We start from the raw sequence: 14,782 nt of genomic DNA, 5'->3' as shown, positions 1-14,782 counted from the left end.
AAGACACTGTAAAGAAAGAAGAAGTTAGATCAGATTACAGGTTCAGTTGGAGGAGTTGGGGTTGGAGGAGGGAGTTAATTGCAAGCAGCGATGCGATGGAGAGACACTGAATAATGGGAATTTAAATAGACCGCAGGTGATCGGTGTCGAGACTGGATTGGTACACGTCAGGAACAGCTGACTGTCAGCTGATGCAAGCGTGACTAACATGCAGAAGAGTATTTGATGAATGATTTTTATTTCTACATTTTTAATGTAAAAATCATACTAACAATATAAGTACACCTAAGGAAACATTAAAAAGCATTTAAAGAAAAGGAAATAATCCATGTCATGGGACCTTTAATGGTAACACTTTACAATAAATTTTCATTTGTTAACATTAATGCTTTAACGAACATGAATGAACAATGAACAATACATTTATTACACAATTTATTAATCTTTGTTAATGTTAATAAAAACAGTTATTCATTGTTCATGTTAGTTCACAGTGCATTAATGTTTACAAACACAACTTGTGATTTTAATAATACATAAGTAAATGCTGAAATTAACATGAACTAAGATTAATAAATGCTGTGGAAATATTGTTCATTATTATTTATGTTATTTATATTTGTCAACTAATGTAATTAACAAATGTTAACTAATGAACCTTATTGAAGAATGAACGTAGATGAGGCATTAAGTGCATAGCACTGAGACCAACTTAACATTTTATAGAGTTTAATGAAGAAATGTTTAATGTATTTACATGTGCTGTTATAATAAAAGAACTGTTCATTTTAAATATTACGATATATCGTCACACACTACATTAACACGATATCGATAATTGTTGCTTTGAATATCACAGTTATCATCAATACCGGTATATCACGACCCCTAGTCTCATCCAATCAGTAGGAAGTATTACATTCACAAACTATACCTAATTTTGTTTAATTTTGTCTGACTTTCTGGGTGATTTGTTTTTCACTTCACAAATATTTTACAGTGTGTCATATATAATCTTACCCCAGTATCTCCAGTTTACAGTGAGGATCCTCCAGTCCAGCACAGAGACACTTCACTCCCAAATCTCTTATTTTATTCCCAGACAGATTCAGTTCTCTCAGGTGTGAGGGGTTTGATCTCAGAGCTGAAGTCAGAGCAGAACAACCTTCATCTGTGACGTCACAATCTCTCAACCTGTAGAGAACAATGACACACTCTTCACTCTCTCAGATCAGATCAGTTTAGCTGTGAATCCATTAGTAAAGAGAAAGAACAAATCAATGTGTGATGAATCACTGGACTGAGATTTAAAATGTCAAAGAACAAAAAAAACGTGATCATAAATCATTAAAAACCTCATTCAAAAAGAAAAAAAACTCCTTTACACTCTCAGGATTTTTAATGTTTTATGTAGACATTAATGCAAATCTATTTAATGACACTATTCATTACACAGCTGAGCTTTAGTGTTATTTTTCAATCTGTATTAATGTATGTATGTATGGAGTAGTGGAGAGTGTGTGTGTGTGTGTGTGTGTGTGTTTCTCCATCACTCAAGATATAAAATCCTGAGATCTCCTACACTGTGAGATATTATTCATATTCAGTGTAAATTGTGTCAGAGAGTACTTACACCTCAATGTACTGCAGTGCTTTACAGAACAGTAGTAACATATTCTTCACATTCACATTCAGTATTATAAATACAAGTAGTTTGTGTCCGTGCTGTCCGTGTACGTGTCCGGATTGCTCACAGAGAAAGTATAACACAGTCTTTAAACTCCAACAGTCTTTTGGAAACAGGGTTTTTAATCACACAAACAGCTCTTCAGCTCGACTGAACAAAGTGTTCATAGAATGCAGTTCTTACAGGAGACTGAATAAATGAATCTGCTCCTGCGCTGATTGTAAAGAAGAACGTGATTGGCTACAGCGAGAACGTGCTACGATTGGTCAGTGAAGTGTGTCTGTTATCTGATTGGCTTGAGCAGACGGTGGGTGGAGTCACAAATACACAGAAAGACTTTCACTAATGAATGACAGGAAAAGTTATTTGTAGAATAAAAAAAAATATTTGTGAATATTGTTTTTATTTTCAAATATCATTATATTTATTTGCCAATATTTTTATATCATTTTTAATATATTTTTTTTGTTAATCTCAACATTCGTTTGTGGATCATAATCTTTTAATTTGTAATTATGCAACAATTCTGTCTCCATGCAACTAGCCCTAATATCAGTTATTAAAATAATCAATATTCCTCCATCACTAATCTTTATGTTTATATAATATCACTGTACTATAAACACAATTTCATCTCTCAGAAGCTGCTTGTCACTGCAGAAGAGTATTTGATGAATCAAGCTGCTAAAGGAGTGTTTTCTGCTTCGTCCTGATCACTTCTGAAGCAGAACAGCAGCGGAGAGCAATGAGGAGACGAGGAAAGAGATCACATGACATCAGCCAATCAAAACAGAGCGCATTTATCATAAACCCAGCGTTTCTGACACTAATATTCATCTTTTCAACATCAGTCACTGTTTGAGCAAAAACACCTCGACATTCTGAAATCAAGATACATTTACTGAAGAAGAAAAATCACTTCAGATAGAAAGACCTGTTTTCTGAAGAAAGAAGTAAAGATTCTGCTAATGGCAAGAAAAATAATCGTTTTCCCTTTGAATTATTAATATTATTTGAAGCAGAACAGCAGAAAGTCGTTTTCACTAAAGGCTGACATGTAACTGGATATTTAACACCGATCTCATTAAATGACAAACTCTCAGCTTGTTTTGTGTGAATAATTCATGAACGTGTGTGACCTGCTAAAATGTAAGTTTTAATATTTTATTTGTGACATTAATGTGGTCACAATGCTGACAGAGTAAATATGTGTTAGAAAACTAGACCTATATCACTCATAATATTAACATTCACAGGAATACACCTTTTCTATGGTTTGATTTATATTATGACATAATGCAGATCTCTTTAAATGTATAATAATGTAAAATAGTGTCTAGTGTTGTCCAGTAAAGAGTAAGACACTTCAAGCACAAGTGAAATGTCTGAAGGTCAGCTTTACTGATCAATGTGTGGAGCGTCTCTTTGCTGCAGCTGCTGCTGATTTAATGAACCAGTTTCTCATGTGACGGGGTTGTTTTTACCCGCGCCGCTAACACACGCTTTACTCTAATATCTACTGGATTAAAAACACCTGTCCTGACTCCTTTAAGATTCTGTTATTCAGGAGAAAATCTCTCATTCAGGAACATTTATTTTAAAGGAGTCAGATTCATTATTAAATATGATAGTTTAGTTGATGATGAAACACTCACACAGCTTTTCTGCAGTTGATCACAGCTGGTATCAGTCTTCTTCTCCCCTCATCTGATGTGTTGTATTTCATGGGGTCCAGTTCATCCAGAGGCTCCTCTGACATCTGAATCATGTAGGAGATTGTTGAGCAGTGAGCAGCAGAGAGTTTCTCTGAGTGTTTGTCTGATTTCACAAACTCCTGAATCTCTCTGAACAGAGTCTGATCTTTCACTTCCAGCAGACAGAGGAACAGATTGATGGACTGATCAGCTGAGAGAGGATGACTATCATCTGGATCTCTGATCTTCTCTTTAATGTACCGTGTGGTTCTGCTGATGGTCTGTGGTCTGTTCTCTGTGTGTGTCAGTAGATCCTGTAAGAGTCTCTGATTAGACTCCAGTGAGACGCCCAGCAGGAACCGCAGGAACAGATCCAGATGTCCATTATCACTCTTGAGAGCTTTATCTACTGCTGATGTTAGTAGATCATACAGAGAGACTTCATCAGAGTCACTTTCAGAGTCTTCATCAGAGTCAAAGTAATATCTGTAAGATCTGAATTCAGTCAGTGTTTTCTTGTTCTTTGTTAAACAGCAGTAAAGCAGATAGAAAGCAGCGAGAAACTCCTGAACGCTCAGATGAATGAAGCTGTAGACTTTCCTCTGATGAATCACAGATTCCTGCTTAAAGATCTCAGTGCAAATCCCAGAATACACCGAGGCGTCAGTGACGTCTATGCTGCTCTCAATCAGGTCCTCCTCATAGAACATCACATTGCCCTTCATCAGCTGTTTGAAAGCCACTTCAGCAAGTTTCACAATCACTTCTCTGTTGGACGGCAGGAGTTTCTCTGGATCTCTCTCTTCATACTTCTGCTTCCTCATGTTGATCTGAATCAGCAGGAAGTGGATGTACATTTCAGTCAGAGTTTGAGGGATTTCTGCTCTCAGATCTTCTTCCAGGAGCTTCTGAAGCACAGTGGATGAGATCCAGCAGAAGACGGGGATGTGGCACATGATGTGGAGGCTTCTTGCTCTTCTGATGTGTGAGATGATTCTGCTGGCTTGATGCTCATCACTGATTCTCTTCCTGAAATATTCCTCCTTCTGAGGCTCAGTGAATCCCTGAATCTCTGTCAGACGGTGGATGTATTCGGAGGGGATCTGATTGGCTGCTGCTGGTCTGGAGGTGATCCAGATGAGAGCAGAGGGAAGCAGCTCTCCTTTCATGAGCTTTGACATCAACACAGCCACTGATGAAGTCTCAGTCACATCACAAACTTTCTGAGCGTCTGAAAACATCAGTGTGATTCTGCTTTCATCCAGACCATCAAAGATGAACACAACTTTACACTCCTCATAAATCTGTGAGTCCAGATCTTGAAGTTCAGGATGAAAGTCCAGCAGAAGTCTGTGAAGACTGTACTGATGATCTCGGATCAAGTTCAGCTCTCGAAATGGAAGCACAAACATGAAATCTACATCCTGATTGGCTTTTCCCTCGGCCCAGTCCAGAATGAACTTCTGCACAGAGACGGTTTTTCCGATTCCAGCGATGCCTTTAGTAAGAACAGTCTTGATCTGCTCTTTCTCCTCAGATCCTGCTTCAGCGGAGGCTTTAAAGATGTCATTGCAGTAGATTGGAGCGTCTTGTGAGTGTTGTGTTCTGGCTGTTTTCTCCATCTGTAAAACCTCATGTTCTTCATTCACTCCTTCTCTCTCTCCCTCTATGATGTAGAGCTGTGTGTAGATGCTGTTCAGGAGGCTTTCATTCTCCTGGAGTTTCAGTCCCTCACATAATCTCTCATACTTGTTCTTCATGCTGGTTTTGTGCTGCTCTTTGACTCTCTGTAGTTCATCATTCACTGCTTGATCATGTTTATTCAGAGACGCTGTAACGCTCGTGTTGTTCAGACAGAAGACAGAGGAGACTCCTCCAGAGATGCTTCGCTCTCCATCTGCTCTGCTGAAATATCACAAGAACAACTGATTAAACATGTCTCAAAATAAAGGATGTGTAAATTAAACTTCTAAACTGATAGAGATTTCAGTCTTGTATTTTCAGTATAATTTCAGTTTGTTGATCTGTTTAACTCTTTGTGTAATGCACATTGTTTCAAAGAGAGTCTCACAATCCTCCAGCGAGCAGCTAAAGGTGACGAGGAAAGAACAAACTCACTGAGAGCTTTAAGAAATGAGGAAGAAACCAGAAGTTCCTCCTCAAGCTGACAGCAGAGACTCTGTTACACAGTAAGCTTCTTTTATCTGGACATTGAGATCAAATTCATTTTCCATCACAGATTTGAGGTGAAATCAGGAATAAAATCATAACTCATCTCTCCATCAGGACTCGACAGTGTGAGCATTTTACTCTGATCTGCAGCAAACACTAGATGTGTGTGAACAGTGAAGTGTGTTCAGGAGCACAAGAGCCAATAAAACAAGCTCCTGCAGCTCCTCACAGAGTCTTCAACACCTTACACTGCAGGACAAACATCTTCATTATTATTCTTTACTCTCTTAAATGTGGAGAATCACCATACAGTCTAAAGTGATCATTAAACTTCAGAAGTCTGCTGTGATGAAGTAAATCTGAGCTCTGCACATTCAGAGTAAAACCGTGGCACTGTTGCTCTTCTACAGACTTGTGTTTCACAGCAGTTCACAATCAGTGACTAGAGCACATTTATTCCAGATGATCGCTTGTGATTGACAGCTGATGAATTATAACAGTCTGTACTTTATGCTGTGGATATTGTAACATGTGAGATGGCTGTAAGATGCATATTTTATCTCCCTCATCTTTCTGAAGGAGCAGCCAGCGATAGACAAGCAGACATTTCAAAATATGAGTCTGCTTATATTTTCATGACATTTCATACATATTTATCACATTTTCATTTCGCTCCTGAAGTTTGTTAATGTAGGATCTCGTGTGCTCATTGTGTCGTGTGTGTGTGTGTGTATTGAGTGTGTTTCTGACTCTCATAAAGCAGTTCAATCCTCACCACACGATTATCCTCACCTGGGGTCAGAGGTCACTGCTTCATCACTGAGTTTAGGAGGATTACCCATGGATTCGTCACTCTTCAGAGACACACAGCTGTGATCAGGAGATGAAGATCTCTGACTGCAGATCCTGAGAAAACACACAGAAATATCACACTCTTTTGCTGTAAACAGTGATGAAGACAGAAAGTGAGAATCTGCAGCATCAGTCAGATGTGACGCCAAAACACATTTACATCATGATCATCTGATCCGGACGCCTTCTCCACATGTGTGAATGGTTTCCAGCAGAAGACAGTTTGTCTTCCACTAATAAACAAACTCTTAGCAATGCTGTGAGGTTTTCTGACCCGCACTCTCAGTCATACAGGGGTCAAGCATCCAAACAAATAGTTCAAACTACATTTATCTTGAGGAAAAACCCAGTGTCTAAACGAAAGAAAAGCTCTACAAGACTATTATAAAGCAGCAAACAACTATAAACTGATTCTGAGCTGCACTTCTGGGTAAGTGTGTTATTAACTGTTCTTCATGATAAAACACTATAACTACTGCTACTACTGTCTAGTCTATGTACATGTTTCAGGTTTAAATATCACTATATGCCATAACTGTAGGGATAATACACTATTTCCTCCATGTACTTAATATTTAAATATTATGTAGCTCTATTGTTTACATCAGATTCATGCTTTATTCAGTGCAGTCCATCTCTTTAATGCTTGAAATCATAAACGTCTGTTTCACTTTAAAGTGTGTCTTCGATGACGGTATTCTGTAAAAATGAAAATCATGTTTCTTGCAATTTGATTCTGACGTACAAAGGCACAAAACATTTGTTTATTATTTTGTGGGGGTTTTTCTCCACTTGTTTCAGTTTTTGTGCCTCAATAATGCGCTGATAATGAATAAGATATCTCACATAAAAGATGTTTACATATAATCCACAGGAGAAAATAGCTGAAGTTATAAAAATGACCCCATTAAAAATCCCCTCGACTCACTCAATACTGTGTTGTTAGCTGAATGATCCTCAGCTGTGTGTTTGTGTTTAGTGATAGTTGTTCATGAGTCTCTTGTTTGTACTGAACAGTTAAACTGAGCTCTGTTCTTCAGAAAAATCCTTCAGCTCCTACAAATTCTTTGATTTCCGGCATTATTTAAACATTTTCCATCAGTGACTGTTGTTACAAACACGCCAGGTTCCACCTCCACTCATTCACAACGCACGCCCTCACCTGAGTACTGATCATCACACAATCACATCTGCAGCATAAATACCACACACACGCACTCGGTCAGCGTCCGGTCTCGTTCATGACAAGGTCTTACCTGTATGCTAACTCTAAGGACTAACTCTTCCTCTACTTACCTCTCTCCAGCGATCCTCCGAAGATCAAGATCTCCATCGTGCGTGTGTGTGGTTCACCTCCCTCCTCTGATGTCTTCACCCAGCTATCACGGACCCATTCATCACTCTACCCAACACTACCCGCTCCTCTGCTTGAGCCTTAAAATAAACCATCTTTCTGTTCCTCCTCAGCCTCCTGGGTATTCTGTAACAGCTGTGTGATTTTGAGATTCATCTTTTCACACTGAAGACAACCGAGGGACTCAAACACAACTATTACAGAAGTTTCAAACACTCACTGATGCTCCTGAAGATAAAACCATGCATTAAGAGCCGGGAGTGAAAACTTTGAATTTGAAGTTTAGGGTAAATTTACTTATTTTGTCTTCTGGGAAAGAAACCACTTATGTACCATGTTATGTAGCCTCTGAAGGACTGTACTAAATGGAAAAAAATAATAATAATATATACGGTATATATGATTATTCAGACAAAATAAGACAAAAATGTAATTCTGTTCAAAAAGTTTTCACGCCCCATCTCTTAATGCATGGTTTTATCTTCTGGAGCATCAGTGAGTGCAGTCACCCGGATCCAGTACGTATCCAGACCAGATGGTGGATCAGCACCTAGAAAGGACCTCTACATCCCTGAAAGACAGTGGAGACCAGGACAACTAGAGCCCCAGATACAGATCCCCTGTAAAGACCTTGTCTCAGAGGAGCACCAGGACAAGACCACAGGAAACAGATGATTCTTCTGCACAATCTGACTTTGCTGCAGTCTGGAATTGAACTACTGGTTTCGTCTGGTCAGAGGAGAACTGGCCCCCCAACTGAGCCTGGTTTCTCCCAAGGTTTTTTTCTCCATTCTGTCACCGATGGAGTTTCGGTTCCTTGCCGCTGTCGCCTCTGGCTTGCTTAGTTGGGGTCACTTCATCTACAGCGATATCGTTGACTTGATTGCAAATAAATGCACAGACACTATTTAACTGAACAGAGATGACATCACTGAATTCAATGATGAACTGCCTTTAACTATCATTCTGCATTATTGATACACTGTTTTCCTAATGAATGTTGTTCAGTTGCTTTGACACAATGTATTTTGTTTAAAGTGCTATATAAATAAAGGTGACTTGACTTGACTTTATTATTATTTATTGTTAAGTTGTCCTATTTAAATGTGTTCTGCTCTCCTCCCTGATATACATGCGTGTATGTACCAAGAGCAACTTAAAAACCACAACAAATTCCCTGTGCGTCTGCACACACTTGATAAAGCAGATTCTGATTTTCTCTTGTGGACTATATTGTATGTGAAAAATCTTATTCAGATCAGTACAATAAATACAATAAACAATAACATGCATTTTGCATGATCCCTCATTTTAGTAAAATAATTACCATTTTGCAGATTTTGAAAGGGGGTTGTAAACTTTTGACCTCAAATGTAACTTTGATAGAAAGGTATGCAATGGATTACATCAACCAAAAATTCAGATGACTGATAGTATGACAACCCTGCTGAGAAAATTAAATAAATAAATAAATAAATAAAAAACATCTAATGGTTTCCACTACAAATACCATCATACAACTCATTCGTCATTCAACTCATTAAAATCAGGCTTGTTGTTTTGTTTTCTCTGTAGTGCGCTTTGGGACTGACTTTTGTGTTTTTTTTCAGTTGCTTCTAAACATATACATGGCTAAAGTCAGTAAACACTGTATTCAGTACAAACTGGGCTACAATAATGTGTAAATAGCATGTATGTACATGGTTAGTGAAAAACTAAAGTTCAGAAGTCACTGTTAAACCTGGAGCTTGTAGCTTAGAATTTTTTGCTTAAAAATTATGTGAAAATCATCTTGTTTACTCACTCAAAGAAAACAATAGATTAATTGAAATTTTCTAAGTTACTTTTTCATGGTAAAATTCATATGCGAGTAGGCCCGCATAATGAGCTGCATAATGAGCCATTCAGTCAGCTGTGTGTCACTGAGAGGGGAAGAGTTACAAGAAAGAATATGAGGACAAATCTATATATTTTTATGTTTGTAGTTTGTAGTTTTTTTGGAATATATTTAATTGAGATTTAATTTGAGATTCTCTTGCGAGTGCAGTTAAACAGTTTATTAGGAAAAATCAAAGCTGATTTTTAATTTTTAGCATCATTACTCCAGTCACACGATCCTTCAGAAATCACTCTAATATTAAAATTTTCTACCCCCCCTCCCAAAAAAAATAAAAAATAAATATATATATGAACATATATACACACGTGTACACAAGTGTGTGTGTGAGAGAGAGAGAGAGAGAGAGTAGACATGTATGTATGTGAAAGGAGTGTGTGTGTGTGTGTGTGTGTGTGTGTGTGTGAGAGAGAGAGAGAGTAGACATGTATATATGTGAAAGGAGTGTGTGTGTGTGTGTGTGTGTGTGCGCGTGAGAGAGAGAGAGTAGACATGTATGTAAAAGGAGTAGAGCTGAAACAACGAATCGATTTAATCGATTAAAATCGATTATTAAAATAGTTGTCAACTAATTTAGTAATCGATTCGTCGCTAAATAAATTTTATTTGCCATAAGCGGCTCATTTCGTGCATATTTCGACATATTTAGAGAGAGAGTAGACATGTATGTATGTGAAAGGAGTGTGTGTGTGTGTGTGTGTGTGAGAGAGAGAGAGTAGACATGTATATATGTGAAAGGAGTGTGTGTGTGTGTGTGTTAGAGAGAGAGTAGACATGTATGTATGTGAAAGGAGAATTTACACGTGTGAGAGTGCCAGAATGAATCATAGATTATACAGCCCCTCATAAAGTAACTTTTCATTGTTTACTCACTCAAAGAAAACAAGAGATTCATTTAAATTTTCTAAGTTACACAGCAGTGAACACACACACACACCGTGAACACACACCCGGAGCAGTGGGCAGCCATTTATGCTGCGGCGCCCAGGGAGCAGTTGGGGGTTCAGTGCCTTGCTCAAGTCGTGGTATTGAAGTTTTGTGTTTGCTTGTCACAAAAGAATCATAATTTCAAATCGCACATAATTAAAACTACAATTATAATATTATCGCAGACAATAAAACCCCGAGCACCGCAGCATAAATAATGTCCACTGCTCCACTCCACTGTGTGTGTGTGTGTGTGTGTGTGTGCGTGCGTGTGTGTGTGTGTGTGCACTGCTGTGTGTGTTTGTGCACTTTGGATGGGTTAAATGCTGAGCACAAATTCTGAGTATGGGTCACCATACTTGGCTGAATGCCACTTCACTTTGTAGCTGGCTGGGTGATGGAAGTAACTCAATAGCAAAGGTAAGACATCAATCTAGGGTTTATTTTGTATTAACATTTATTCTTTACTTAAGTAATCATTAATAAACATAATAAAATTCCAAAAAATTTTGTTTATCATCAATATTTTAATGACTTTACTGGTCACGCTGAGCATTATTAATAAACTAAGAAAAAGTGATTCATACGAGTCTAGCGTTCAGGAATCGGGGTACGCTGGTCGTGCCGTGTGTTTCTGATTGACCACAAAAGAATCGGTTCATACGAGTCATTCGTTCAAGAATCGAACTAGGCTAGTTGCGCTGTATGCTTTGATTCCCTAAAAACCAGCAGATGAATCATTTATTTGTGAATTGCTCTACACTGCAGAGTGAATGGCGGTGTAAGTATTAGTATGGTATTACATAAATGAAGTAAAGTAACTGGGAAATACATGAATCTTATTTGGAGGGCTGCCATTTCTTTCGTCTAATAGCAGCAACCCATTGCTGCCTTCTCTCCCCATCAAATGGTATTTCAATAAAAAGATATATTGGCTTAACCCTGTCTATTAGCACAGCCCACCGCACAACAAGAAGTAATCATTTTATTACATGAACGAACACGAACTTGTACTCGTTTGGCTTGCCTTCCATCCTACAGCATAGCTCTTCTGCCGTCCGTCTGAGTACAGTGTGATGTCACGTGCAAAGAGTCAGTTTCCCTGGTAACAGCGGAACACACAGCAGCACAGCACTGGACTCTGAACATGCAGCGCTCGAGTTTATTCAATGAAATCATAACTTGAGCCTTTTGAAGTTTAATTATGGCTGCGTTCACACTGCAGGCTGAAACGACCCAATTCCGATCTTTTCAAATGACCCAGGCCACTTGGGTATGTGGTCCTGAATCCGATACGTATCCGATCTTTTGAAATGCGACCTCCATCTGAATGGCCAGGCCACATGTATCCGACCATGCTCAGGCATTATCGAGCACTGCACGAGCATGCACAGACTACTAACAATCTTTATCAATCAAATCAAATCAATATTTATCCAAAGTGAATCTCACAAGATCTGAGGATCCACTAGTATATTGGACTCAACATGAACATCTGTATCCTCATTTATACCAGCTGACAATGACATTCCTCTGATCCATGCGAAAGGATCTTTTCCAATACTGGAGAGGTTCTGTCCAAAAGGAGGAATCGTCTAAGCCCCAACATATTGATACAATTCTGTTCCTCAATAAAAAGAATGTGTGATCCTTCCTTCACCCACCCAGTGTTGCAGTTTGTTCCTTTAAATCCATAGTCCCATAAACACAACACTGCACTAAAACTAGTAACAGTTTAATGCACAAAACACACCAGAAACAATTCTGAACCTTTCCCACCCCACACTTTTCTGTTGTAATTTGCGTTATTACACTCCCTCCACCATAAGAACTACACTCAACACAGTCTCACTTTTGTTGTTCCTACTGTCACTATCCAAACTATTTATGAATAATGAATGAACTGTGTGTGACAGTTGTCTCTGCACAAGTAAATTCAGACAGACAGAGAAACATATTTTATTTGATACCCAGGCAATGGACAAATGTCTGCTCAGGTAATTGATTCAGTATTTTTTATTGGTCTGCTATTTCTTTGCACAGTAGCTAGATGTCACTAGTGAGCAATAATGAATGAAGCTTCGAGTAATGAACCTTTTGGTGAAGCAATGGGCTGCGAGGTCTCAGTGGTTCAGGAAGCCTCATTTTGCCATCACTAACTGAAACCAATCGCTTTTAAACTAAAAACGTCTCAATGTAGATTTTGGTGAGCTTAATATGTGCGTTTACCCTAATATTTATATAAAACATACCTGAGATCAGTCTTTGTATCTCCACTCTTAAACTTTACTGGATGACCCATAGACCGATCACTCCTCACAGACACACAGCTGGACTCTGCTTCTGATCTCTTCTGATCAACCGAACTATAACAGAGAGAGATTAAAGTGAATCCTCTAAATTACCATATTTAACAAAGTACAATCTCATATATTATTTAAAAAAGCACTTCAGGATCATTTCATTTACACAATTTTTTTATTACAAAAGACTATAAATAGAACTGAGTGCTTTCACAAATGCATCTCTACGTGTAACACTATATATTATTAAAATATCAGATAAAGATAAACAATATCTTTTAGCAATGTACATGAAACATTTATCATATATTGTAGAAAATAAACATTTTGATAACTGTATGAGGCAGATTAAGGTGTTCAGGGGCCCCTGAGTAAGACCCCAAGTATGGTGAACTGGCACACACACACACACACAGACACACACACACACACACACACACAGACAGACACAGACACACACACACAGACACAGACAAACACACACACACACACACACAGACACACACACACACACACACACACACACACACACAGAACAGGGCTCTTCTGAAGCAATAGTCTCATCAGTGCTCTATCAGGTATTACTTTAATCAGCATACTTTTGATATTTGCTTAAATTGATTGCTGTTACACTTTTTAACTTTATGAAGGACAATATTTTCCTAAAATGTACATGTCTCCATTTACATTTAATTCTTAAATGTGATCAATAAATGACGTTAGTATATGGTTGTTACTATTCAAAGAATTCAGTATCAACAAACTCCATCTGTCCAAATGCATTAATCATGTTATTAGATTAATGTTTTACTTTTTTGACATATAAATATGAAATGTTGGAAAAATGCAATGATGCTTTTAAATATGAAATTAAACAACCAGTAAGTGGTAGCAAGTCACTTTCTTAGGCCATCCTTAAAAATATTCTTGTTTGTCGTAACCCGACTGACCCTGTCAATTTAGGACCGACTCAATTATTTTTTATTTTTTTTGCTTTTAGTCCGACCGACTTGCCGGTTTTACATTTTTGTTGTTTATTTTCTCAAGTCACTTTCTTTGGCCATTCCTAAAAGTATTCTTGTTGCCGTAACCTGACCGACCCAATTATTATAAATTTTTTTGACAGACCAATTTTTTTGTTTGTTTTACTCTTCAAAAAAACTAATACAAAATCAATAAAATAAAATTAATTATATTTTAGTAAGTTTTGTAAATATATAAATTGCCTAGGCCTACATACAAACGAAGACTATGTTCTTTCTTTAAAAAAACCCCGTGACGTCATCTGTGTTTACACGGATGTCACCCTATGGCCTGGGCGTTCGCTTCATCTCAGTCTCTCATTCAGTCTCTCATTCAGCCTCTCATTCAGTCATTCAACGGTTCACGCTTGGTAATAATGGCTGTGGCTGCAGTAAACTAAATGTTCGCGGTCACTGTTCAAAGTCATAATACATCTAAAACATTCATTAAAACAGCTCGACAGCACTTTAACTTGGCACGAAGTTCTGGAAAAACTGTGCCCAGATCTTTCCCTGTCTAGTCTAAAACTTCGAAAATCTATTGCACGAATCGATTGGACCAACCAACACAAGTTTCGAAAAGGAAATAAAAAATAGGAAATTGATTTTAACGACCTTCTCTCGGAGCGCGTCCAGGTTTTTTTATTTTTTTGAACACGCGTCACACAATAACTGCAGCTTCGGACACACACGCATAACAGCAAATAATGCTTCTGCACAGTGTTTCTCTTTTTACAACAGAAATAGCACTTTTCCTTTTCTTGTCATTTATAAAAAAATTAAAAAAAATAAAAACCTGGCTATGCGTTCTGTACTAGACTTACTGAGACTTGTCATGTCACTTGTATACTGTTGTTGTTCTCTTGTTGACCTG

At 37.9% G+C, this 14,782-nt stretch overlaps 2 protein-coding genes across 5 annotated transcripts in view; both read right to left on the bottom strand.

Moving 5' to 3' along the window:
* LOC113109173 (NACHT, LRR and PYD domains-containing protein 12-like) overlaps positions 1–14,782 on the bottom strand; it is a 1,059,377-nt gene that overhangs the window by 565,403 nt on the left and 479,192 nt on the right.
* LOC113109178 (NACHT, LRR and PYD domains-containing protein 12-like) overlaps positions 1–14,782 on the bottom strand; it is a 365,574-nt gene that overhangs the window by 346,058 nt on the left and 4,734 nt on the right. The window contains exons 3-6 of one of the 5 annotated variants that reach the window (XM_026272813.1): positions 12,836–12,949; positions 6,346–6,459; positions 3,343–5,286; positions 1,021–1,194 (exon numbers count right to left, since the gene is read on the bottom strand). The exons of 3 other annotated variants lie outside the window; for them this stretch is intronic. In XM_026272813.1, the coding sequence (XP_026128598.1) occupies positions 1,021–1,194; positions 3,343–5,286; positions 6,346–6,459; positions 12,836–12,949 (2,346 nt within the window). Of the gene's footprint in view, positions 1–1,020; positions 1,195–3,342; positions 5,287–6,345; positions 6,460–7,701; positions 8,335–12,835; positions 12,950–14,782 lie in introns of those variants that run through there. One more of the 5 variants, XM_026272815.1, reaches the window with a different exon arrangement.

Source organism: Carassius auratus, chromosome 9 (assembly GCF_003368295.1).
Source record: "Carassius auratus strain Wakin chromosome 9, ASM336829v1, whole genome shotgun sequence".
Taxonomy (NCBI): Eukaryota; Metazoa; Chordata; class Actinopteri; order Cypriniformes; family Cyprinidae; genus Carassius; species Carassius auratus.
This window is presented reverse-complemented; position numbering and strand designations above follow the sequence as displayed.